Below are 27324 nucleotides of genomic sequence, written 5' to 3' on the forward strand. Positions count from 1 at the left end.
AGGAGGAAAAGAACACCATTCTTATATGCCTATGGTATACGGTAGCTTTGGTGGCACAGAAAGGGAGTTATATCTTTTTTTTCTCATTAATTTATTTTTAGTTTTCAACATTTACTTCCACAAGATTCTGAGTTCCAAATTTTCTCCCCATCTCTCCCCTCCTCCCACTCCAAGATGGCCATGCATTCTGATTACCCCTTCCCCTCAATCTGCCCTCCCTTCTATCACTCCCCCCCACCCTTCTCTTATCCCTTTCCCCTTCTATTTTCCAGTAGGGCAAGATGAAAAGGGGTTATATCTTAAAAACAGTTTAAGTCTATAGGTATGTTTGTGGTGGGGAAACAGGTCTTTTTATCCCATCACTCACTGTAACATCTTTTTCTTAACAACAATGAGGCAGAGAACATGGGGAAAGTGAGGATTCTGAAAATGTTGTTTTAATACTTCAACAATCTGTTATTTCACTGTTGTTCATTTGCCCTCCACAGATACAGGCTGAAAAGCCCTTCTACCCCATAGCATTCATGAGTTTCTCTGGCCTGATAATGCACTTCCCAAGTCTGCCTCCGGCTCACGCACAGGTACATGCTCACCAACACAGTGGGCCCCAGCTTGCAGCCTGGGAGGAAGTGCCACAGCTTTCACTCCACTAGTAAAGTCTTTGGGAACCCAGTATCACCTCCTCCAATTGGTCAAGACCTTGGAGTAGGACTTTCATGAAAAATGAAACAAACAAGTTTAATTCTAATGGAAATCCAGAAGAAAAAGAAAACAAAGGGAGGAAAGAAGAAATAGGAAGGAAATGAGAGAGAGGTTTAAAGGTTAGAAAAGAACAAAGAAGAGAGGGAGGAAGGCATGCATTCAGTAGAGGAATGAAAACAGCTGCTGGTAAAAGCCTGCTTGCTCTGACCCACTGATCCAGTCTCTATTGGCACTGGCATACAGTAACTGAATGGGGAGAGAACACCCAGTCTACTAATGTAAAGAAAAGAATCCTTAGGACAAGTCAAACCTAAACCATAACTAAAGCAAAGGAGCCCAGAACATTGATGACACAGGTTCCTCCAGTCAAGTTCCTAAATGTGTCAATAAGTAAGACTAGTGATTTTTAAAATACCCTCAGTACACAGTCTAAGCATCAGAAGAACTCAAGAGCTAGATGGAACTTTATTTTGATCTAGTTTTATTACACCCTAGCTCCTAAGCAGGGCTGTTTCTCAGAGCTCATACCACTCAGCTACAGAATTCAGGAAGCCCATTTCAGGGGCTGGAGACTCCAAAGGCAGGGACTAAGATTCAAACTGCTGACAACAAAGCCCATCAACTTTTCTTAACCACCTTTATAAACTGTATTTCTCTGACTCTCATGCGCGTCTTTGATCTCAACCAAGTACGTACACTAGGCTCCTCCCTCCTCTTCTTCACTGACAGGCAACAGTTCATTTTCCCATTCCCCCATCCGAATCCCCAAGAAACTAGTGACCTTCTTCCTGCTCTGGGAAGGCACAGCATTTCCTGTTACATAAATTAAACATTAAAAAAAATATATGAGCAGCTGCTCACAGAAATCAGGTAAAAAGAAAGGATAGGAAATCATCTGGTGGCCGGGAGCTGGACATCCCCTCCCCATCAACTTCTCTGGACAGCTCATTATGACCTTCGTTACTTCATTAAGGAGATTTTTTTTTAGGAATATAAAGTTCTCTGACTGTATACTGACCACTTTTATACTGTGTTCTGTAGACAAGGATAGATGCTGATGTTAGGTCTGAAAGGCTATTCTATTAACTGAAATACCACTGTGACTGTAAAAAGACCTCCCTACCAAAGGGGAGGGGGGAACCAGGTCCCCTTAGCCAGACCCTCCTTACTTATGATTCCTTTATAAATCCCAGGTTTCAAGACTATGCTAATGGTACCCAGAATATAGGGATACAAAGGGTACTTAGCATCAACAACCCTATCCAAAACGATTTTCACAACAAAAGCCTGAAAGTAATTTTTTTCTTCCTCTCTAGAACTAGTATGTAATTGGGGAAGGGGGGGGAGAAGAGAGGGCGTGGAATATGGGTGTTGACTGAGAAATGGGCAGAGAAGAAAAGAAAATAAAGCAGGGAGTGCGCATCTCCCTTTGTACTATCAGGATCACAGCCAAATGAAGGCAGAAATCAGGCAATGCCCAACTTTTAGAAAAGCATCCTGCAGAAAGAAAAGTCCTCATGACCGGTAAGTGAAACTAGTTAAGCACCCTGCCAGTACTAGGCCAATGCAAATGGGTCATTTAAGAGGGCACGAAGTTTCATTTCCAAGAGTTATGGAACATTGCTCCCTAAAACAGAAAGCAGAAAAGCAAACCAAAGCAACCAAAGCCTGCCTTCTCAAATGATCATTGCTCAGCTACGAGGGTGAAAAGGCTGGCAATGCACAAAAAGCTGAAATAAATATTCAGAATTCAACAAAGGTTACACAGCTACCTACCATAACCAATCCTGACACTCAGGTCTCCTAGGGCCCTTCCATTAATAACCACAATAGCAGAAGCATTTATATAGCACCTACTATGGGCCAGGCACCGTGTTCAGCACTTTAAGAAAGATGATCTCATTGGATCCTCACAACTACACTGACAGGCAGGTGATATTATTATTATTCCCATTTTACAATGGAAGAAATTGAGGTAAACAGAGGTTAACTGACTTGCCCAGGATCACGCATCTAGTGTCTGAGGCCTGAATCTGAGCTCAAATCTTCCTGTCTCCAAGCCCGGTGCTCTATCCATTGTGCACCTTGGAGATTCCTTCCTCCCCTTAGCCCCTAAGACACAATTACAACTTAAATACTCCTTATTCCCAACTAAAAGTGCTTCCCTCTTCTTCAATAACTCCCCAAATTATATCAATGGGGTCATCTTTATTAGTTACAGAGATTAGGAGTTTCCCTTCTTTCTCTCACAGTAAAAGGAAAATTCATCAGTAGGTATAGAATAACTATCCTATGTCCCTCCACCCCCAACTAGATAGAAAAGAAACCCCTAAAGATGTAGAGCTTACATTCATAGTTCCTAAGGCATTAGGTAAAGACTGCTTTGACTTTTCTATCTAGAAACTCTTTCTCTGCTGGGCTCTATTACTCACAGCTGCAGGCTTCCAAATACCAGAGGACTCAAGATGCTCTCTCCCCAAGATAGGCTAGTCAAGCCCCTCAGCTCTGGGCCCCAGCAGAACAGGGCTTGCTTCCTCCCTGACTCTGGACTCAGGCACAATGCATGGCGTGTGCCAATCCCATTTAAGTGCGTTCTCTTTATCCAGCTCCAATCCCCTAGCAAATCCCAGCTAAAATTCCATTTCCTACAGGAAGCCTCTCCTAACCCCGCTGCATTTTAGTCCTTTCCCCCTATTATTTGTCGTGTATATAGCTTGTTTATATCTATTTTGTTTCCACGCTGTCTGCCACATCAGACCGAGCTCCTTGAGGACAGGGACTATCTTTTGCCTCCATTTCCCCATCACTTCACACAGTACCTGGCACAGAATAGGTGCTCAACAAATGGTTTTTGACTGACTGAAAACAAAAGGGGAGCTTTTGTTTTTAAAGAAGGTTGAGCAGTTTGTACTAAAGGAACTCCTAAGCAATGTGCCAAGACCTAGAGACCCAAGCGACTATACTGGCACAGGCAAAAAGTAATTTACCTCTAAACTATGTTCCTTCTCATCAACAACCTACTCATCTACTAGGGGTATGGGTTTTTTCCAGTCACACCTAAAGCTTCCAAAATTCAAACCTTGTTCTTTAAAGATGAAAAGTCTGAAAAAGAAAAGCAAACATTGCCAAGTTCTAAGCAAGCTAGCTGGAACCTAGCATGTGACATTAAAAACCAGGGAGTAGTCTGAAAATACATGCTGAAAGCAAAAAAAGCACTGACCAAACATGCAGCAATCCTGATTCCTAGAGGAAATCAGAATCAAACAGAACTTCCAGCTAAGAAGTGCTTAAACCTGGGCTTCACTACTGTACTAGGTGAATGCCTTTGGTTACCCTGAGGTTACCCCAGCCCAACTCTCCCATAGTCACAACCATCAGGGTGACCCTCTAGAATAGGAATGTCCAAGCACTGGAGACTACCCACTAAGCACACCATTTAATACCCCAGTCTGTGAAAGGGACCTGGTTAATCAAAGCTAAACACTTCTAACTTGGGCTCCTAACACTTGCATTGTGAAACCGATCAACCTTGCCCTCATTTACAGATGCCCAGAGATGGACAAATGTACAGGAGCAGAGCTGGGATTTAGCCTCAGACGCTTTGGCCTCTCTGTGCTTTCCACCACCACAGCTGTACAGCCCACATCCCACTGTGGTCTTCTGACAGGTTTGGGGTTAAGGTAGAATTATCTTTTGACTAAAAAAGCCATCCCTAGTCATTATTCCCCCAAACGGCAGGGCATGAATAAAACTAACCCAATGCAAGTACTGCCAAGTGATTAAACCAAACTTTAGCTGTCCTCTTCTAGGAAAAGGTTTCTGCCCCCCTATAGGTTCTGCTGTCTACATATAAATATAAAACAATTACAACTATTTATATACACTGATGGATTTTTTTTAAAAAGCCCTTTCCTGCACTATATCCTAAGGACATACGAACAAAGGATTATAAATTAAGAGCTAGAATGGGTCTGAGAGCAACCCTTTCATTTTACAGATGAAGAAATAGAGATCCAAAAATGTCCAGTGACTTGCCCCAAGTCATATGCATGGAGCAGTCTGGGGAAGACAACTTGGAATTGGGTATTTCATCTCCAAGTCATAGAACCATAGACTGTTTGGACAGGAAAGTACAAAAGGTTAAGTGACCTGACCAAGGTACAAGGCCCAAGTCTCCAAACTGGGTTCAATACATTGTTTCCATAAGACAGGTGGCAATATTCTCTCTTCAAAGCCAATTGCCTAGGAAGCACAATTCGACTCTCTAGAGAAGGCAAGAGAAGGATCAAATAACAGTGACACAAAAGCAAAGACACTGGTGCTTTTTGTATCTCTACAGTCTACAACTCATCATGGGACCGCAAGACAAAGCAAGCTAGGGTACTCTAGCTTCCTACCTGACTCTCAGGCCAATTCAGTAGCTTTGTGACTCAGTCTCAACCTTCCCCTTGAGGACAGGTTAAAAATAATTTAAAACTGTTTAGAATTAAAGAGAGGATCAGGACCATACCACAATGTGAATCTGCTACAGCAATCAGCCTTTTTTAGGAAAGAGGCAGTTATGCGGTGCAGTGGATAGAGTGCCAGCCTTGGAGTCAGGAGGACCAATCCTGGTTCAAATCTGGCCTCAGACACTTACTAGCAGCTGTGTGACCCTGGGCCAGTCACTTAACCCTGTCTGCCCCAGTTTCCTCATCTGTACAATGAACTGGAGAAGGAAATGGCAAACCACTCCAATACCTTTGCCAAGAAAACCCCAAATGGGGTCACAGACAGTCAGACACAATTGAAATGACTCAACAACAAATGTTTAGGATAGAGAAGGGAAGTCTTAGAGGAGATAATTGTCTTCAAGTATTTAGAAGAGGAAGAAAGTCTCTTCTATTTAGTCCTGAGGGCAGAGCTAGAAAAATGGGTAGGAGCCAGAAAGATTCAGATTTTTACTTAGGATCATTAGATTATAGATTCAAAGGTAGAAGGGCCATCCCTATCATTTTACAAAGAAGGAAACTGAGGTCTAGAGAAGTTAAATGATTTGCCTAAGATGACAAATGTAGTAAAGAGGCAGATGGAATTTAAACCCTGCCTGCTTGATCCACTCCAGATCCAGTATTGTTTTCACTATAACACAATGCCTTGACTCAACATTTAGGGCTGTCCTAAAGTGAAATGGGCTGCTTCTAGAGGCAGTAGGCCCCTCCTAAGTGAGTGAACATCCAGTCTCTAGTGGATGATGACGCACAGGAATATTACAGCAGGGACTCCTAATTCAGCTCTGGGTTGGATCAGATGAGTTCTAAGGTCCAAATCTAAGACCTCTGGAACACTAAGAAAGGCAGTGATATGGTAAAGAAATGTCTCTCTCATTGAAAGGGTCAAATGGAGAGCTCTCCATTTCTATAAATACTAAGACTCAGAATTTCTGAATATGGAGACTGACGCCTTCTCTGCTTCACTCTTGGTTAATACAATCTCATATGGATTCAGTATCTATTTTACCAGCATCAGATTCTAGATTTTCTAGAGTTCACAGGAAAAAAAAACCCTATTTTTTCCATTTCTACTCCTACGAAAACCATCACCAATCCCCCCCCCAAAAAAAACCCCTCTGACAAACAGGTTCCTAAAGAATCAAGTACCAACCTAGGAATTCCAGCACAGCCTGAGGAGAGAAGGGCTTAAGACCAAGAAAGAAGAAATAATAATTAACACTGGATAAAGCAATAATCACAAGGAAGACATTGAGAAGGAATTCCCTAGTTATGCACATAAAAAACAGGGGGTGACAGGGGGCAATGCCAGTCAAGCAGAAGGGCAGGTATCCAAATGAAGAAGAAAACAGCTCAAGAAAGACTGATTTTACAGTTCCCAGAATGTCAGAAATCGAAGCAGCCTAATGTCAAGCAGGATGTTATTTTAGTCAGACTTTACTGCTTGCCAGACAAACCTACACCAACCCCATTCCATACCCCCTCCAAGCCAATATTTTTCTTTTCATTCATTATCTCCTGGACATTTGATCTGGGTACCTGCCTCTTGGTGGGGAGGTTAAGGAAAGAAAAGCCTGGAATGATGTCTTAAATACCAGGAGAAGCAACTGAAAAAGCAGCAGCTTGCAAGATTCACTAGAGTTTTGGAACCTAATTCTCCCCATCTCCAGATCCTACCCATCTGAGAATCTTGGGACCAAACTATTTTTTAGCCATTTCCCAACTAAGCAAAGGGACCAAGGCATATGGCTTGCCAAAAAAACAAGGACAACAACTTACTGCAATCCAATAGAGACACAAGGAAAGATGTCCTTTATGGGAAGGAGTGTCATGTGATACTCGCCTTTGTAATCCTAATTAGTTAGGTTTGCAGAAGGGTGAAAATGGCTCCCTTCTGTCCTCTCATCTAAGACATCTAACTGGCACCAACAGAGGCTGACCTCAGGTCTGGATGAAGGCTGGGAAGATCAAAGCCTGGCTTTCCAAGATTCTTAAACACTCCTTTCCCCAAAGAAATAAATCCCATTCAAAATTAAGCTCCTAAATTTCTAACTCCAGCAGAAAACTTCTCATCCTGCACCCCCACCTCACCGTGGAGAGTCCATCCCACCCCTCTCCCCGTTGGGGTCCGGAAGATCAAAAGAGAGAAAAGGGAAGATGCTCAAATGCCCTAAATATGAAGACTATTATCAGTCATGATTGAAAGTACAGGAAGCTCCCATCAGGGGATGACTGAATCGGCTCATATACCAAGCTCGTCCAAAAGAAGTAAAAAAGAAAAATAAAACAACTTGAAAGGCAATAACAGAAATGTCCCGGAGGGGGGGAAAGCAGAGACGGACGAGTCAATTGCTGAACCAGACTGGGGGAAGGGGGCCGGACCCCGAGGGGGCGCCCGAATTGAAGGAAAAGCAAAAGTCAGTGGCAAGGACTCCTGGCCACATGGTGGGATGGACAGGGCCAGGGCCTGCCTAGGAGGCCCCAGAAAATGAAACCAAATCTGATTAAAAAGGACATTTCAAAACAAGAGACGAAGCAACCTAATGCACAGCTGCCATTTCCCGAGCACTTCCTGCCAGGAGGCTGAGGGAGGGGCTGTTTGTACACAGAGGGAGGTGGCAGCGACTCATCACCCCCCATCCCAACAAATTAGAATGAAGGACACCCCCCACACACACACCCCCGACCCCCCACAGCACGAGCTCTCTAGAAACCTAGACTCTTCAAGAAACAGGCTTACCCTTTGCTACGACCAGGTAACTAACTGGGGATACCTTTAATGTTGGAGAGATCACTACTTATTTCTCTCTAGGCGCGCCTCCCCACCCCACCCCCACCCCACCAAAACCCAGCCTCAATTCTGCCCGCCCCGATCCCGGGACGGGGGATTCCTGGCTGATACTGACCCGCACACAAAGACCCACCCAAGTTAAAGGGGGTACCTTCCCGGCTCCCCTCACCTCCAAAAGAGGCTCGCTCCCTCCCACATTCCAGGGAATACCCTCAAAGAGGAGCCCTTCCCTTCTCCCCTCCTGGGGAATCCCCTTCTCGCGCGCTCTCTCCCCTCATCCAAATACTCAGGAATTACCCGTGGGGGGCGGGACGGGAAACCCATTCGGATCCCCGAGAATCAAGTGGAATCTCCTGGAAAGCCCCCGGCCCGGAACTCCTCGTGCGGGGGCCCCGGCCCGTGAGGTTGCGCCCTCCCCCACAGCGCCCCCCCCCGGCCGGGGAGCGCAAGGCCGGGCCCGGCGGGGGGGGCGCGCGGCGGTGCCCCCTCCGCCCCGAGCGCTCCTCCCCTCCATACCTGAGGCGGCGGCGGCGGCTGCGGGGTCCTCCGGCCGGGCGCCCGGCTCGCGTCTCCCCGGAGGGCCGGGGGCGGGCGTTCACATGGCCAGCCGTCGGGCACTGGGGCCGCTCTCGAGGGGAAGGGGCGGCTGGGGCGGGGACGCGGCTTAACCGCGGGGCCCGAGCGGAGCCAACATGGCCGGCCGGGGAGAGCCCGAGGAGCCGGAGACGCCGCCGGAGGGAGGGAGGGAAGAAGGGGGAAGAGAGGAGAAGGGGAGAGGGAGGGGGCTGGGAGGAGCCGCCGGCAGCGCAGCGTCTAGGAGGGGACCGCCCGTCGCCGGGGCCTCAGTTCACCCCGGGTCCTAGCGCCGCCCCCTCCAACCGCGGAGACCCGGCCCCGGCCCCGGCCCCCGCCCCCTCCGCCTAGCCGCTGGGTCCTAGCGCCGCAAGCTACTCCCAGCCCCCGCCCTGCCCTACCCCGTGTCCTCCAAACTGGGAACACCGCGGAGCCAAATTTCTTACCCCAGACTCATAAAAGAAGGCAGAGGCTGCAGCTTCACCACCCATAAAGCTCTTACAAAATTTCAAAAGGGGCAGGTGGGATGGGGGGAGGGAAGGAAGAGGAGCGGTAAAAGGTGAGCAGATCTCTGGCTGCAAGGGTTGGGGGAAGGGAAAGGAGGGAGGTCTGTCTTACGCGCTTACCTAGGTCCAGTGTGGGCAGACTAGCCCTTCCTGGCTAACCACTGTCCGGATGACATCAGCAGAACCCCGGGAGTCGAGATGCTTCCTGTGTATGGGGAAAGTAGGTTTGTATGTAGCACCTGAGCCCAGCGTCCGTCCTATTCAGAGCTGTCAGTGGGGAGAGAGCAGCCAGGGAAAAACTTGACGTTTGCAAACGAGATTCAAAAAAAAAAAGAAAGAAAAAACCCCACCACCGCAGATCCATCCTTCCTTTGGGCGTGAAGGGCTCTGGAGCTTTTTCTACCAAGGTTATAGAACTGTGCAAGTCCATCTTCTCCCCTCCCCCTGACACACACATACAACATACACACTCACACAAACTGGTCAGGCTTAAGGGGGTTGGAGTTTGCTTCTCTTCCTTAAATTTCTGAGTAGGTACAATATCACAGACTCTGAGAGTTTCAAGTGAACTTATTACCTAGTCAAACCCCACAGCCTACTTTATTTTACAGAAAAGGTGTAGACTTGCCCAAGGCCACACAGTTAGTGGCCAGCACTGGAACCTGGGTCTCCCACCTCCCAATACATTGCTCTTTTACACACCTAACCTACCTCCCTTGCATAAGGTTAATTTTCCAATATTCTAAAGAGGTAGGATGTGGGTGAGGAAGTCACGGCAGCAGTAGGTCCCAGGAGGCTGCGGCTGAAGCAGACCGGTGTCCCCCAACCCTCCCCCACCCCTTTCTCTACCTTCCTCTTTCCATAGGCAGGGGGAAGGGGAGGAAGAATAGACTTTGATTAGGATCAGACTTAAGAGCTAAAAGGGACTGTAGAAGCCATCTACTCCCAGGTCCTCAGTAACTAAAGCAACACTCTCCTCACCCAAAAAGGGTGAACTTTCAAACTTCCAAGGGAGTGAACCCCCACTCACCTCAACTCCTCTGGGAACTTAAGGAAGAGCCAGGGAGATTGATAAGGTCCTAATGAAGTATGTGGGAAGGGGGGTAGGAAGAAAACCTCAAGAAAAGAAAATTTAATTTTTCTCCCTTCCCAAGTAAATCAGTAGGGTGACCCCAGGACTAATGTGCCTTGACCCTTTTCTGAAACAGGGCTGAAACCTTGACCTGAGAGTAGAAAGGCATCTGTCTAGTCTCAGGGATTCTTAACCTGGGGTTTCTGAACTTTTTTTGAAAAAAAAAATTATGTGTTTCCATTCAATTGGTTTCCACTGTAATCTTATATGTTGGATTTATTTTATACATTTACAGACTTGGTTGTAAGGATTCTGCATAAGCTTAACTAGACTATCAGGTGTTCATGACCAAAAAAAAGGTTAAAAATCCCCTCTTTTTACTTGGAATGTATAATTGATACCATATTGTTGCCTTCTCAATGGGAGAGCATTGGGAAGGAGGGAGAGAATTTGGTACTGAAAAAGAATTTTAAATGTTAAAAATAAAAAACCCTCCCACAATTCTGCTCTAGAAAAAGCTTTTTCAGACCCTATGCTGTTAGGGGTATGATCACAGTCCTGCAACCTACCTCCACCCTTCCTCCCCATGGCTAGGAAAAAAGACAACGCCAAAAAATGGCAGGTGGAAGATTATATAGCTAGAATGCTGAATATGGAAAACCAGAGAAGAGAAAGGGAAACTTCTCAGCCTTCTCTCCCCATTTCTTCAGGCCACTGATACTTCCTCCTCTCCACCCCACCCCTCACAGGAATACAAGGTAGGGCTAAGGAGAATTTGCCCTTCAAATCCCTTCCTTCCCAGAGAAGACACAAGGATCAGACTCAGCCAGATGCCTGGCTGCTGGGGGCAGAACTCCCAACAGGCCCAGGGAACACTGGGTGGAGGTTTTGCCTATCAGATTAGGCATAGCCACACCCCTCCTACCACCACCACAACCACCCACCCACCCACACACCTACCTGAATGCTGGGAGAGCCGGCTGTGCCTCAGTCTGACTCGGAGCCCTGGGAATCTGGCAGCCCCCACCCCTTCCAGGTCCTAGGCTTTGTCTCCAGCCTGACCCTCTTGTGTTATTCTTGTCCACCGACAACACCTCACCACCACTAAGTATACTGACTGGAAGGAGCGGGGCTATTTCTCTACAGTAGATGAGGTCCTTCCAGGGATAGGATAGGAAAAAAAATGGGGCAGGAACTAATCGGGGGAATCTCAGATAGAGACCTGACCACCATCCTCACATCTGTCTACAGGGGATTCTCACTTGGAGTCATACCTATCTCCTTTCTCTTTGAGGAAGGATAGATGTGGGTGTGGGGGAGCACAGCCATCTGCCCAGCTCACAGCTGGGTGTCTCATTCCTACCTGTCACTAGCTAACCAGGACAACAGTTTTGCCTCCCCCTCCATCTAGAGTGGGACAGAAACCCCAGATTTCCCAGACACTCCCCTCCCTTGACCCAGGTTTGGCTACCAGCCACTCATCCTCCCCCTTCCTCCCCCCATTCCATCTCTACTAGACTGTCGATTAAGAAGCCAGAAAAATTGGGGTGCAGGAAGAGAAAGGAGGTTGCAATACATAGTGAGGAGGCTGGGGTACAGAATGAACCCACTCCCTGCCCCAACCCCAGGCAGTGGGTTGGTAAGAACTGATGGGGGGGGAGTTGGAGAGGGGGAGGGCATGGGAGAAGATTAGCACCTGCTCTTTCCTTCCAGCCCAGGCCCTGCCACCATGTTATTGCTGCATCACCCAACTCTGGGGTCAGCTGCCATTGTGAAATGGCTCCAGTTTTGAGCCAGATGGCTGGGGCTGGGAGAGAGGCACAGCTTCCCCCATTCCCAAACCCTCTTGCCTCTCCTTTTGTCCACCATCACAGTAGAGGTTCCTCTGGTATCCAGCCCCAAACACAGCAGTAGACACCCCCACCCCCACCCCAGCCAGGCTCAGCTCTCTGGCTGCTCTGGTAGTTCATGACTCAGAAGAGCAGGCTGAAGCCTGCACCCAGCACCCCCACTCCCAACCTTGGAGGGGGAGGGGTGAGCAGAAAGGAGAAAAAGAGGGGTCTTAGCTGGAGAACCGCTGAACTTGGGGTGGGGGTGGAAATCTCCAACTGAGGTAAAAGAACACCTCCCCCACCTTCTCCCTCCCCAGGTATGGAGAAAATAGTTCAAGCTACGAGTAGGGTTACTGCCAGAGCAGGGGAGAAAAGTGTCCTTTCCTAAACCTCTCCAAAGACTTATTTACCAAGCCAAAACAGTCTCCTGTCTCCAAAAGTCTGGGTTGTTTTTGGGAGGAAGGGGCGTTCAACTCACCAGCACATCCAGAGATCTACAATCCTTCCCTTTTCTCCATTGCCCCAGCCTTGACAGTGATACAACAGAAGACTGGGGCAGGGTGGGCGTGAAAGGGTCTCACTTTTGCTTCTGAATTATCATTGAGCTCCCAAGCCCCTAAAGTTATGGGGGAAGTTACCTTCCTCTCCCATTCCCTCTCCCAGAATACCTGGTTTCCAACTTCCAGCTTCAGAAGGAACTGACAACCCGAACACCCAGCTATCCTAAAGGGTTCCGAAAACCCATGGCACCTGAGGGCGGTCAGGCTGGGTCTTAGGCCTTCCCCTGTGTAAATCCCCTTGGGAAAAAGCAGAAGCCCTTTCTTGGACTAAAGTGTGGGACATTCCCCTCACAGAGTTCAGATCCTTGGCAGGTGCCGAGTTCAAAACCTCCCATTCACAAAGGGTCTTGACCATGGGATGGGGGAGGTTGTCAAGCGAGGCTACGTAGAACTCGAGAAGCGAAGTCCCAGGAAGAAAGGTTGGGGGAGGGGAGAGATGGGAGCGGAGGGGGGGGGCTTCCCGCACCCGGGAGAAAGCGGTGAGCCAGGGAGATGCGAGTTATCCTCGGCACATGGAGGAGTGGGGGGCGGGAGGGGAGAGCTGGCTCGCGTGGGAAAGAGCTCGGGAGTGAAGCGCTGATCCCGGTTGGAGGGAGAGGGGGGAAGGGAAGTGAATCCCCAAGCCTCGGAGATCTCTGGGTGCTAGTGGGAAAAGTGTGTTATGTGTGGGTGCGTGTGTGCTTGTTCCTGTTCGTACGTGGGGGTGGGGGGAGGAAAAGTCCTGGACTATGCAGTGGGAAAAGACTCCGGAGAGTGGAGGGGAGACCCCGGGAGCCGATCCCGCGGGGGTGGAGAGTAGATTTCCGGCGGATCGGAGGACATCCCGAAGCAGGGAATCCCCGAGCCAAGCAAGGGGTGCCCCAACCTTTGGGTTCTGGGGCTTGCGGGGGGGTCGGGGAGGGATGAGGGGCCAGTCCGGGGTCTCACCTGGAGCGGGGCCGAGCAAACGCAGGTGGCTGAGGGGAGCCGGGCGGCGGCGGCGGCAGCGCCTCCTCCTCCTCCTCCTCCTCCTCCCTGAGCCCCGGGCCGGCGGCGGCGGCGGCAGTGGCAGAAGCAGCAGCAGGGAGAGAGGGAACAGGGGATGGGGGGTGGCGCTTAAAGGGGCAGGAGCCTCGTGGCGGGGGCCGGGTGGGGGGAGGGGGAAGTCGGTTAAAGTACCCAGCGCGGGGGAGAACTCGGAAGATGGAAGAGCCAGGGAATGAAGATGGGGCAGGGATGGACGCCAGCAGGGGAAAGGGAGAGGGGATTTCTGGGCGAGCAAGGGGGTGGGAAGGTAGGGGAGAGACTGAGAAATAAGCCCCGAGCGGCTCGAGGGCCCCTTATCCTCTCTCTGGGGCAGGCGCCCCACCCTCCTCTGTCCCCCAGGACCCGCCTGCCCCGGCCCCCCGACTGGATAAGGGGGAAAGGGAATGTTTTATGGAACCCAGTAGACCCCAAGGTCCTGGGAATATGTGGGACCTTTGGCTAGGGGTGGAGTCTCAGCGAGGCCCTGGAGGGGGCATTTTAACAACTCGGAGGTTTCACAGGATGAGCAAGGACCCCCATCCTTGCCTTTCCCTATTTTCCGAAACCCGCTGAGACCAGGTTTAAAACGCACTGAAATCAGGAAACCCGAAAGGTCAAAGTTCTCTCAGTCCTCCCAGCCACAACCCTGCCTCTCACCCAGTGACCTCAAAGCCCTCGGGGCAGGAAGAGGGCAAATGGGGTAGAGCCGAGGGACCTTGAAAATGGGCCTCTTCCTAGCTCTTGGTTTCCCTTTAACCACAGGCCACCCTTTTGCAGCTTACCTCCAAGTGGACGGTGAGTAATTTGTCATATGCTAGCCCCAACTCCTGCTGGAATTTGGGGACAGCCTAGGAGAAATTTATCCGAAAGTCAAGTCTTCCTTAGAGAACTGGCAGGCAAAGGAAGCAATGATAAACCATTTTAAGATCTTGACTGCATTCAACTCAGACAGGGATGTTTAAGAAACCAATCCAGAACCAACACTTTCTGGTTCTTTCAATAACAACCTGGCTTCAGGAAGGCTATACCTCTGGCTATCCCTTCCCCAAAGCTGGCAGTTACAAGGCACTGGACCAGCTAACCTGGGTCCCACTTCTCCACCTTCCCTGATTCCCAAACCGAGCAAAGGTTGGGCCCCACCCCTGCTGAGTCAGCCTAGGGAGTTTCTCTGATCCTGTGCCTTTAGGCATCTTGCTCTGCCCCAGGACCTGTGGGGAACACTTATCCACTTTGGATTGGCTGTCAGATTGGGGCTCCCCACTATTGTTTTCTTGAAGCCCCCCTCCCCTCTTCCCCATAGTGGTAGTGAGCTCAGACTTTGAGCTGACAAGTGATTCAAAAAGCCAGCTGTCTGAGAACCTTTTTCAGAAGGAACTCCTAGAGGCGATGTCCCTCAATGACATATTGGGGGAGGGGTTTGCTCTGGGTGGAAGGAAGAAAAGGGTAGGCAGATTTGTGGTTCAACTCCTGAGGCATAGTGAGAGGGAGGGTTAGCTATGGAAAAGAGAGAAACTAAGAAGCCAGGAAAGGGGTGGGAGGTGGGGGGACGTGCTTGTTGAATTTTAAGGTATCAGCTCAGCCTTCGGGTCATTTGGAATAACAAAACCAGGAGACCAGCACTTTAGAAAATTGCCCTTTCCGGAGAAGTCAGGTTAGGAACCAAAGGGAAATAAACTTTAAGTCCCCACATTCACATTTTCTGGGAGCAGGCTGGCCGACACAGCTCTGAGGCTCCACCTTCAGTCTCAAATACAAATGCCACAGATAAGTAGACTGGGGATGTCAATAAAGCATAGGAAAGGAACCTCACTAGGTCCCCACTGTACAGCTGGCTTCTTTCCTAGGCATCCCTCCCCATCTCATCCTGGGCCTCAAAGGACTGACTGTAAAGGAGTTAATGTCAGCCCAGCCCCTACTTCCTCACTTCCTCCCTTTCCTACCATCCGGCTCAGGGGGTGGAGTCTGCAGCCACCAGGCTCCTCCTCAGGACAAAAGCCCCATCTGGTTTGTAAACAATCATTAGCCCAAGCCCAGCAAATGGCTCTTTCAGGATTTCAAAATGGTGAACTGTGAAGCTGACAGACTGCAGCCTGAGCAGCTGTGGGGCCATCCTTTAGTCTTCTCATTACAAGTAGTTTTAGCCGTCCCTAGGGAAAGACTGAGGCTTTAGCTATGTCATCGGCGCACTTACAATTCACCTTTCCCCAAACCTGTGGAAATGTTAAAAATCAACCACCAGAGGACAAAAAAGGTGCATATGCACTACCCAGATCATTAAGGGGCTGCAGTGCACAGATCCAACACTCCCAAGGCCAGCCTATCGCCCCACACCTTAAGTTCCCTTTCCTACAGAGGTTTATGCAGGAAAAACTCGGTACTTAGAACAGAAATCCTTACAATATACCAGCTACCATTTATATGGTGCTTTGTAGGCCCCATGATTTTTTAAACCCCACATCCTTGGGATGTGCTCCAATGTTATTCTCATTTAAAGGTAAAGAAACTGAGGCTGAGCAAGGTCAAGTCCTAGGTCATACAACTAAGTGAAGCAGGATTTGAATTCGGTCTAAAAAAATGAAATGCATCTTGGTGTGCTTTAAGCTGAGAAAAATTTGAATTATGGATTAAGACAGAACTATCAGTTTTTGAGGAACTTGGTAAAAGCATTCTAAAGTCATTCAACCAGTCTGGATTTCATTAACAACCTTAGCTACCCAGGATGTTTCTACCTTAAAAGTTAAACTAAAGGCCAAACTTGCCCCACTTGACAACACTGTCTTCTCCATCCCCTCTTGTCCAACTAAGAAAGAATCTGGAGCCAAACTTAGTGACCCACCTTAATACTTCAATGCTTTTGTTTAGGGACTGTGTCCAGATAACCTTGTCTAGGCATAAAGTAATATCTACCTTGCCTTAGAGAACAGTAAGGATACGGAAACCAGAAAAGTGAACTTGATGATTAAGCTCATCCCTTACAATTCTAATATCCAGTCTTCTACCCTTTTCTCTCCCCAGACACATAAAATGGGCTGTGAAATGTACATTTTATTCAAAAGTTTAAATATTCAGACAGTACACAGCTTTTCCAATGAAAGTTCTTGTGTTGTTTCTCAGACAAATGAAATTGAAGGATGTGTGGCAGATGAAGGTGACTCCTCATGAATGCTCTTCAGCCAGCTTTCAGCTTTTGTCACAGCTTCTTCAATGGGTCCGACCATATAGAAGGCCTGCTCTGGGAGATGGTCATACTGACCTGTATGGGTAAAGAAAACAAGTGAGAGAAGAAACAGATTCTCATCTTTTAGGCTAAAATTGAAAGCTTTACTAAAACATCCACTAAGTGGAGATGAAAAATTACAGATCTTAACTATGAAAGAGATAGTCACAGTGGGGGGAAAGCCTATCATTCAGGTAATGATTAACAATAAGAAAGTACTAGGACAAAAATTGAGGTAGAGCTGCATGTGAATACAAGGTTGTAGAAAAGCAGAACATGATAAGGGAACATTTGAATAGAGCACCGGCCCCGTATTCAGTTAAGACCTGAGTTCAAATCCGGCCTCAGACACAACACTTACTAGCTGTGTGACCCTGGGCAAGTCACTTAACCCCACTGCCTAGCTAAAACAAAACAAAACAACAATGTGAAATAAGGCCAAAAAGGGTAGATTGGATTGATTGCTAATAAATGAGGGCCTGAGTGGTACGATACAAGAAAGTCCTTAGCTGATGGGGCAAGAAGATGCCACTAAACATTTCTAAAGCTGATCAGATCTGAACTCTAGAAATTGAGGGTTTTTTTCTTTTTTTAGGGGGGGAGTTGCCTGTACAAGATGTCACTAAAAAAAAAAGGATTGGGACTAGAGGAAGACAGGCAGTTTAGAATGAAATGTTACAATGGATCTCAGTAAGGATGGTGGCATCAAGAACAAATAGGGTGTAAAAGGAATTGCCAAAAAAGAGCAAATTAAAACCCTAGTAGGAGTCACCACTTTCAGTAGGTTAGATGTTAAAGGAACCCCTCTGAAATCATAGAATTAAATGGGAAAATTGTATATACATTCTAGAAAAAGCCAGGCATCTTTGTTAAGATGCCTTAGTATGCAAAGAATATCCAACTCAACCGTTTTCTTACCTGCCAATATTTGCTGGAATCCCTTAATGGTTTCTTTCAAGGGCACCAACTTCCCCATATGTCCTGTGAAAACCTCAGCAACCTGGAATGGCTGTGACAAGAAACGCTGGATTTTCCGGGCCCGAGACACTGTCAACTTGTCTTCTTCAGACAACTCATCCATACCAAGGATAGCAATGATGTCCTGGAGGGACTTATAGTCCTAGGATAGAAATGTCCATTTAAGTTTGGTCAAGCAAAGGGGCGCACGAATTCCTTTCATTTAGAAAGACTCCTCAAGGGTACCAGAACGTTACACTTTCATTTCTGGGTCTTCCAAAGCAGTATTAATATTTTATTCCTATCCCAACACTACAGCGTTAATAATTCTGACAAATTCCTAGTTCCACTGATGTAAATCTTTACCCTCCCTCCCTTCCAGGGACGCTCACCTGCAGAATCTTTTGCACGCCTCGGGCAACATCATAGTGTTCGCTGCCAACAATGTTGGGGTCCATGATCCGGGAAGTGGAGTCCAGAGGATCCACCGCAGGGTAAATGCCCAGCTCAGCAATGGCCCGAGACAGCACAGTGGTAGCATCCAAATGGGCAAAGGTGGTGGCAGGAGCAGGGTCAGTCAAGTCATCAGCAGGCACATAGATGGCCTAATATGGAGCAATTAAACACTGCTGAGAAGCAGGATACTTTTTTTCCAAAATCCAAAGAGAATTTAAGTTCTGCTAGTGTTATTTCACCAAAGAGAGGTCTGGTCACCTCCTCTACTTTACAGGTAAAATACCTCAAGGAACTGCCTAAAGGTACACAAGGCTGGTTATGGCAGAGCCCAAGCCCAGAACTTAGGTCTTCTGAAGGCCCATCCAGTGCCCATCCCGCTACTTATCTGATAGAGAACCAATGGCTACCTGTAGAGACTATTCCCTTTGCTTTCTCCTCACTTTTATGCACCACAGAATTTGTGACCTGGCTAGGTACTGTACATACTTTCTTGCATTTTAGACTACAAAACCCTACAAAGAGATTTGCAAGTGTCCAAAAGTTTGTGGAGGGTAGCACTGTATTGTGGAGAAACAACCAGATTTGGCACCACAGGTTCTGCTGTTGAATCCTGGCTAATACCAGAGGTATACCCAAGTTTAAGTCACTCAGTCTCTTTGGGCCTATTTTCTCATCCATGAGGTTAAGGGTAGATTAGATCCTTTAATGTTTCTTCAAGCTTGAGGGTACTCAAAAATGGAATGAGATATTTATATAACTTTTTTTTCTAAAGAACACCTCATTTCCAGTTCTGATGTTCAAATGGAGGCGTGGGAGGTGGGGTAATAGCATATGTAAGACTTTAAAATTCTCTTACTTGCACAGAGGTGATAGAACCCTTCTTGGTTGTGGTAATTCTTTCCTGCATGGTGCCCATATCAGTGGCCAAGGTGGGCTGGTAACCCACAGCAGAGGGAATTCTGCCTAGTAAAGCAGACACCTGGAAGGACAAAAGGGAGAGAACCAAGGATTTTAAAACACTTGTAGCTTCATTTAGCTTACCTTTTTAGCTTTCTCCTTCCCCACCCTCCAATCTCTCATCTTCCCTTTTACCTCTGAGCCAGCCTGAGTGAATCGGAAGATATTATCAATGAAAAGCAATACATCTTGACCCTCTTGGTCTCTGAAGTATTCAGCCACAGTGAGGCCAGTCAAAGCTACCCGAGCCCGAGCACCAGGTGGTTCATTCATCTGGCCATATACCAACGCTACCTGTGGTGGACATAAAACTCAGGAAAGCAGAAAAAAAAAAACACCCTACCTAGATGCTCACCTATAATGGTACAGAACCACCTGCCCAAGTCAAGAAAAGCTGTTTGTGGCATAGACTCCTGAGTACTTCTGAGTATAAGTTATGATGAAATGCTATTATCTTTCAATCTGTATCTGCCTCCTACTAAAGATACTGGTAAAGTTAAAACAAAGTGGACTTCTATACGATCCAAACCAAACCCCTCTAAGAAAACTTTAGGGGAAAAAAGGGTCATTTGAAGCTTTCAAATTGCAAGAGGTAAGTAAAGTAAGGTTTGTAAAATGTTACTGGACGTTACAGAAAAGAATGGGCACATTACAATGAAGTACCAATAATTTTGACATAGAGACTAAACATGGCAGACTTTTTTTAAGATGAGATAATTACAAATAAAACAGAAGTTCATAATGGCTCCTTAAAAGACCCTGGGTTGTAGAGGCAATATCTGGATCACCTTGGAAGTGGTATCCTTCAGATTGATGACACCAGACTCAATCATCTCATGATACAAGTCATTGCCTTCTCGGGTCCGTTCACCAACACCAGCAAATACAGAATAACCACCGTGGGCCTTGGCAACATTGTTGATTAGCTCCATAATCAATACAGTCTTTCCCACACCAGCACCACCAAAGAGACCTGTGAAGAGAAGATGAATATCCAACTGTTTTATAAGCAATTCTTAATTTCCAAGAATCACAACCTCAAGTTTAAAAGAATGGATAACAGTGAACACTAAATTATTTTTGGTTTTCCTTCTCAGAAGTGGTACCTGGCTTCATCAAAGTCAGAAGAGCGAAAGTCAGAAAGCTACTCACCAGTGAAGGAGGGTTAATAAGTCAGGTAATGTTCTAAAATATAACACCTAACAAAAATAAAGGTAGAAAGAGGAGCTACACAGAACAACTTGCCTAAAGCAATTTCACCATAATGGAATCTAAAGCTCTCCCCCACTCCCCCATCTTTGGTCATATCAAACACTGCTTAAATGTGAACCATAAGCTAAGGCTGAGAAAATGTCACTGAAATCACCACTGTTACCATGTTTAAAATCACTTTAAAATATGACTTTCAACATTTTCTCTTAAACACCCAAGTTCACTGAAGCTCAAACAAGTAAAGTTACTTGCAAAAATAATACATTAAATAATGGCAAAGTCAGAACTAGAACATGGGTCTCTTGACTCTTACTCCCCTACCACACTGTCCATGCATGTACTCATCAGATAAGAAACAATGAAATGCACCCCACATTTAACATACCAATTTTGCCACCCTTGGCATATGGGGCCAAAAGATCCACAACTTTGATGCCAGTGACGAGGATTTCTTGCTCTACACTCATCTCTATGAATTCAGGAGCCTCAGCATGAATAGCAGCAAACCTGTACAGAAGAAGATCCAGGAAGTAATCAGTTTGAATTGTTCTCTCTAGTGATAACTTCCTAGCTAAGAAATTATCTAGTACACATCCACAAACTCCCTTATTTTGCACTGTATACCAGGTATTCCTTTCGGGGGGGGGGACCCTAGGAGGACAGCTAAAAGTTCTGGGAATTTAGGGATGAATAATGCAAACTCATCATCACAGTTTAAGCCCCAACTATGAGGGAAAAAAAAAAATCACATCTTAGGTGTCTGTGTTCTTGAGGTTAACACTTCTATCTCAATTTTTTCGTAATCAATTGTCAATTATTTTAAAAATCAATTACATTTAAAACTTTAAGCAAACATTCTTCACAGGGCAATTGTTAGGTATCATAGGAGGGAATCATCACACTAATAGCTTGCATTAAAACATAATGTGTGCAAAGAAATTTAATTTGTGTGGATAAATGCATACTACAGCAACAACTCTTGGCCAAAAGCTGAAGCTACTGGAACTCACTGTTTGGTTTTGATTGGACCCCTTTCATCAATAGGCTCTCCAATCACATTCATGATTCTTCCTAGGGTCTCAGGCCCCACAGGGATTTTGATCGGGGCACCAGAATCCAGGACCTTCTGCCCTCTGACCAATCCTTCAGTACCATCCATAGCAATGGTCCGGACTGTGCTCTCACCTGTTAATGAGGGAAGGGGTGAATAGAAAACAGTTTAATAGACTCATCTAACCTTATTACTTGCTAGTTTCTGTCAAGAGCACGCAAAAAAACCAAATGATCAAAACCAGACCAGGTTGAACTCTCTTGCTCAGATTCAAATTTTGGCTTCAGCAAACTCAGAAGAACGAAAGTCATCAAGTTAAAAATCATCACCAAAGAGAGGTTCATCAGGGAATGGGCTGCTGTCTGGATAATGTCAACGTCAAGTCCTCCCCTGCCCAAGTAACCTTGAACCCCCAGAAGCGTGTACTCACCCAGATGTTGGGCGACCTCCAGAACCAGCCTGGTTTCCCTGTCCTGCACTTCCAGGGCATTGAGGATGGGAGGCAGTCCCTCATCGAACTGCACATCCACCACGGCCCCGATGACAGCCACGATGCGCCCGCTGGCCGCCCCGCTCTTGGGGGCGGGGGATGTCATGGCCGCATAGTCCCGGGCTGCGGAGGGGTCGGAGAGGACATTTAGAGGTCACCGAGGGTCCTCGCCCCGAGCAGGCTGCGGCCAGCGGGGCGGGGTCGGGCCTTCTGCAGGCCTTCGAGGGACGGGATTCCAACTTGGGATGGGGCGTGCCCGTGGGCTCGCAGCCCCGCTCTGCACGCCTGGGCACCGCTTCCCCCACTCCCACAACTGTGGGCCCGGTTTCCGTGAGGCCACGCTTCCAGCGTCGGCTGGGAAGGTCACCGCGCCACCCGCGGCCTAGGCCCCGGACATGAGGGACGCGGGGCTGGGCGCCCTCCCTGATTCTCCGCCCGGCCAACGTCCTTTACAGGAGAGTGCAGGGGACGGCACCGGCCGCAGCCCCGGCGCCATCCCCTCATCTCCCTCCCTCCTTCCCGGGCGCCAACAGGCCCAGCGCGACTCAAGGTCATGGGCTGACGGGGACGGGCCCAATCTCCGAATATGTTTACTCACCCGGCTGGAGTGCGGCCGGGGCCGCCCGCAACAAGGTCTGGGCCTGGGGCAAAGGCGCCGAAGCGCCGAGGCCCCGAAGGGCGCCCGAGACCGAGGCAGCGGCAGCGCGGCCCAACAGCCCCAACATGGCGGAGTCCGGGAAGAGACTGAGCGCCGCAACCTTCCTCAGCTGCCGACTCTACAGCGGCAGGGGCGGAACTCCAGCAGGGTCCGGCGCTAGCATTGGATTAGTTCCATGCTCTTCACGTTAAGCCAAGCTTCCATAGGGCAAGTTCTATCAGTCCATCTCCCGTTGGTCATAGGCGTTGCCATTCTCAGATACTTAATTTTCATTGGATATCGCCTGCAATTGGGTTTAACTCTCGGAGAATTAGAAGGCAATTGGTCCAGATGAGTGTCAGTTGAAGTAAGGAGTGGGCGGGACTACCCTTAAAGAGGAAGAACTCTGGGAAACACGTGGGTTGTCTTTGCCCTTGGGCCCTCACGAGACTTTCGTTCTTATGGGTATTTGGGTCCTTGAAGTGGGATAGATTGTAGTCAGCCTGACCATGATTAGATCCTTGAGCCCTCCTTGGCTGTTAGTTTGTCTTTGTAATGGCGTTAGAAAAAAAGTAATTCCAACTTATTGACTGGCTTTTCCTTGTATTCCCCACCTTATCACAGGGCTTGGTACGTAATTTTTTAAAAGCACAATTAATAAGTGAATGTAGAGAGACTGACTCCTGACAAGGCAGCGTTTAGACCTATGGCTACATTAATGTACCTATTTCAGGAGCTCAATCTGGGTGAACTCTCGCCTCAATTTCTCCTTTCCTTCAAGTCCAGTCAGTAAACGTTAATTATGCACTTGGTATGTTCCAGGTACCGAGTCGAGCTCAGGAGATACAAAGAAATGCAAAAAAAAAAAAAGTCTCTGCCCTCAAGGAGTTCGTGTTCAAATAGGGGAGGCAACGTTGGGGAAAGAGAACAAAATTGTTGGGGTGGGGGGGTGGGGGATACGAGGAAAACAGCTAGTGAAAGGAGTCAGAAGATTGAGGGTGCTGAAAGCCAGTGTAGCAGGATCTTAAGAGTCTTTGTAAGGGAGTAAAGTGTAAGGACTGCAGAGGTAGGAAGGGCTTTTAAAAGCCAAACAAGGGATTTTATTTTTGTTCCCGGAGAAAATAGGGAGCCACTGGAGTTACTGATCAAGGAGTGATCTGGTCAGACCAGCTCTTTAGGAAGATGGCTTTGAAAAAATTAAAATAAAAAAAAAAGGAAGATGGCTTTGGCTGCTGAGAGGACCGAAGCAGCCAAAAACTTGAGTCAGGGAAACCTCACCAGGCAGGCTTCTGCAGTAGTCCAGGCATGAGGTGATGAGGGCCTGCATGCACTGGGGTGGCAGATCTCACATTTCCTCATGAATATCTTTTATGCCAATTCTTGTTCACGGCAGATCTCACATTTCCTCATGAATATCTTTTATGCCAATTCTTGTTCACGGCATTAGTAAATTCATTGATTCATGTAGCCATCTGCATATGTAGAGCACTCTTTCTAGTTGACCGTGAGGACATTAAAGTTTAGGTAGTATGTCACAAACAAACACAACATACTATATTAAATGATAACTGGATTACTTTAACACTTCCATAGATCTGGAAAGAGGCAGTGGGACAGAAAGTCAGGAATACCTGGGTTCACATACTGCTTCTGTATCCTATGGGTAAGTGGTATGTCGGTAAATATTTAATAACCGGGCTGGTGGGGGAAGGGGGAAGGGAATGCATAGTACATGCTTTTAAATTTAAATTCATTGTTAACATTTTCTTCATCACTTTCTTAAGACCAGACAAGCAACAAAACGATAAATAAAGCCCTAATTTGTAGTTTTTGCCTATTTGGAAGGTATAAATGTCCTCAATGAAAATTTTACCATCAGCTCTCCACTGCTTGGATCTGACTCCAACACACCCCTGGACTGAACCTCAACTTCTTTCTTTTTTAATTTTCTTTTTTAATTTTATTAATTTATTTTGATTTATCAACAATCACTTCCATATGCTTTTGAGTTGAAAATTTTTCTCCCCCTTCCTCCCCCCACCCTCCCCAAGATGGTACATAATCTGATATAGGCTTTACATTTACATTCCTATTAAACATATTTTCACATTAGTGAAGTTGTAAATAAAAATTAAAACCAATAGGAGGGACCATCTGAAAGATGAAACAAAACTCAACAGAAGGTAAAAATAAGTGATAGCGATTTGACCTCCATAGTTCTTTCTTTGGATGTGGACAGCATTTTCCATCCCGAGGCCTCTGGAGATGTCTTGGATCCTTATAATGCTGAGAAGGGTTCAGTTTAACAATATTAGTCATCGCATAACGTGGCTGTTATTGTGTACAATGTTCTCTTGGTTCTGCTCACTTCACTCAGCATCAGACCATATAAGTCTTTCCAGGTTTTTCTGAAATCAGCCTGTTCATCATTTCTTATAGCACAATAGTATTCCATTACATTCATATACCACAACTTGTTCAGCCATTCCCCAATTGATGGGCATCCTCTCAATTTCCAATTCTTTGCCACCACAAAAAGAGCTGCTATGAATATTTTTGTACATGTGGGTCCTTTTCCCATTTGTTTGATCTCTTTGGGATATAGCCCTAGAAGTACTATTGCTGGATCAAAGGGTATGCACATTTTTGTAGCCCTTTGGGCATAGTTCCAAATTTGAACCTCAACTTCTTCATCCATAAAACAGAAATAATACATGTAGTCCCCAATGAGGATGGGAGCTAGACCCCAGAAAGGAAAAACCCTGGACTCTCCCACGTGGCCAAATCTCTGTTTGCCTGAGGCTGTAATCCACTCAACTGGCCTTTCATGGTGGCTACACCCAATCTCCCAATTTTGTTCTGTTATCTCCCAATTGCTCCAGCCACTTCCCACCCTTAATCCTATTTAGACTCCATTTCTCCCTTGGCCACATGGTCCAGGTCCCTGGCATTGTGTTCACCTCAGCTTACTGGCCACTCCCATCCAGATCCTCCTTAGACCCCTCCTCCTAGATCCCTCCCACAGCGTATCTGTATATAAGGTCCATCTTGTCTCCATTAAGGTGCTTAGATTCTTAAAATCTAGCCTTTGTTCAGATTCTTATGATCTAGCCATGAGCTCAGATTCTTACAATCTAGCCAATAGCACACTAATGTTCAGACTCCTTAAGAGTCTGCCCAATATGACAGATGTTCTAATAAACCCTTGTTTTTGGCTGAAAAAAGGCTTGGGTGGAATTCTTTTGGACAGGATCTGCATGTTGTGATTGTGGGGTCCCAGCACCCCTAAACCCCCAAATCTCTACAGTCCCTACTTCATAAATTAGCTGGTAGACTCACATGAATTAATCTATGTAAAATGCTTTGTATACTTTAAAGAGGCATATATCATAGATTATTATTATTATTATTAGTGATCTCATGTGGGTGCTCCCTCCAAAGGTCATAGTCCATCTGTGCCTTTTTATCCTGTGTGATTTGTCCACAACTTCCTATAAATCTTTCACAGAGTTTCACTTACCTTACTGGGGGCCTTCCTTAAGATCTTCCAGCATTTCATGAAATCCAAAGGAAGGCCCCAAGAATCTTGGATGGACCCCTGTGATCCATCAGGTATCCTTTACTTTTAGTCTATGAAAGGCTTGCCTCCTTTTCTGGTCATGTTACTTTGACAATATCCTTTAGGCTATTACTCCTACATAATTCTTTGCTGGCAATAGATTTCAGTTTAATTTTGCCCACCATATTCCTCTCCATTGCCCTTTGGGTGACCCACAAATGTAATTCTTTGGAGAGTGTGGTATTTCATAACTGGCAGCTACAGATCATCACCAAAAGAATACTAATCTTAAAACGGGCGTCCTGAATTGGTATGTTTTGCTTGACTGTATTTATTTGTTCTGAGGGAGGACTTTATTGGGGTGAGGGGCAAAGTGTTTTTTAAAAAGTAATAAAACAGGGCAGCTAGGTGGTGCAGTGGACAGAGCTCCAGCCTTGGAGTCAGGGGGACCTGAATTCAAATCCAGCCTCAGACACATAACACTTATTAGCTTTGTGACTCTGGGCAAGTCACTTAATCCCAATTGCCTCACCAAAAAAAAAAAGTAATAAAACATTTTTTAAAAGATAGGTAATTTTATTTTTTTCAGGGAAAAGACTGAGGTCATTAAAATCATTGCATAATTTCCCAAAGGCAATCCAATTTGCTCTCCTTCTTCTATTCCATCCTGGGCCCAGCTCATTATTTGTCTACAATGTCTCAAAAATATGCTTACTGATGAATGAGTTCTGTGGGTTATCCATCCAAGTTAGAGAGGCTTGAAACAAAGTGTTATATCAGGTCAAGATAACCAATTAAACACTAGATATCAAATGCATATATTATATGCATCATATGCATATATCAAAATAACAAATTATATTAAAATTAATTGAATTGTGAACACACAGGCAAGGCAAAAGATACCGCAGTCTTAACATAGTGTCGGTTTCTCTAACTCCTGAGAAATGATTTCTCCTTCCCTTCAGTTAGTCATTAGGAAAGGAAAGCAGCAAGATTGAGTGTTGAAGGGGACGATAGGGCTGGAAAGTAAGGAGAATAGATTCCCAAATCTTGTTTCTACTTCTGACTTGTTTTGTGACCTAGCCAGGAAGTTTCTTTACCTCATGTAAAGTCACTCTTCTTGAAAGAGGCTTATTATCTAGGCTTGTATCTGCTTCTGTTTGGGATCTTTGTTAGGGTCTGGAAAACTGGAAGATAATAATGGGGCCTAATTATTATTATTTGCAGTAGGTTCATCTAAGTATTCTCCTCTGT

At 46.5% G+C, this 27324-nt stretch overlaps 2 protein-coding genes and 2 non-coding genes across 10 annotated transcripts in view; all 4 read right to left on the bottom strand.

Annotated features, from left to right (window-relative positions):
• The window catches only part of BAZ2A (bromodomain adjacent to zinc finger domain 2A), a 35017-nt gene extending 21444 nt beyond the window's left edge, over nt 1-13573 (bottom strand). For 3 of the 7 annotated variants that reach the window (XM_020990059.2, XM_078145906.1, XM_020990056.2), the window contains exons 1-2: nt 13454-13572; nt 9183-9267 (exon numbers count right to left, since the gene is read on the bottom strand). The gene's annotated coding sequence lies outside the window, so the exon portion shown is untranslated. Of the gene's footprint in view, nt 1-8280; nt 8385-8499; nt 8782-9182; nt 9268-13453 lie in introns of those variants that run through there. The other 4 variants (XM_078145915.1, XM_078145905.1, XM_078145901.1 and 1 more) reach the window with 3 other exon arrangements.
• A 2983-nt stretch (nt 13574-16556) lies between these two features.
• ATP5F1B (ATP synthase F1 subunit beta) lies at nt 16557-22627 on the bottom strand. Its single transcript, XM_020990072.1, is given in 11 exon segments — nt 16557-16713; nt 16716-16784; nt 17667-17868; nt 18098-18310; nt 19018-19140; nt 19254-19412; nt 19907-20091; nt 20716-20837; nt 21341-21515; nt 21812-21994; nt 22470-22627. Coding segments are annotated over 11 exon segments (1584 nt in total). The 5' UTR covers nt 22597-22627; the 3' UTR covers nt 16557-16687.
• LOC144455195 (small nucleolar RNA SNORD59) lies at nt 20207-20279 on the bottom strand. The gene has a single exon (XR_013483906.1). It is a non-coding gene; the product is annotated as a small nucleolar RNA SNORD59 (small nucleolar RNA).
• LOC144455196 (small nucleolar RNA SNORD59) lies at nt 21640-21716 on the bottom strand. Its single transcript, XR_013483907.1, has one exon. It is a non-coding gene; the product is annotated as a small nucleolar RNA SNORD59 (small nucleolar RNA).
• Nucleotides 22628-27324: the final 4697 nt, after the last annotated feature.

Source organism: Phascolarctos cinereus, unplaced genomic scaffold (assembly GCF_003287225.1).
Source record: "Phascolarctos cinereus isolate Bilbo 61053 unplaced genomic scaffold, phaCin_HiC Scaffold_1;HRSCAF=81, whole genome shotgun sequence".
NCBI lineage: Eukaryota > Metazoa > Chordata > Mammalia > Diprotodontia > Phascolarctidae > Phascolarctos > Phascolarctos cinereus.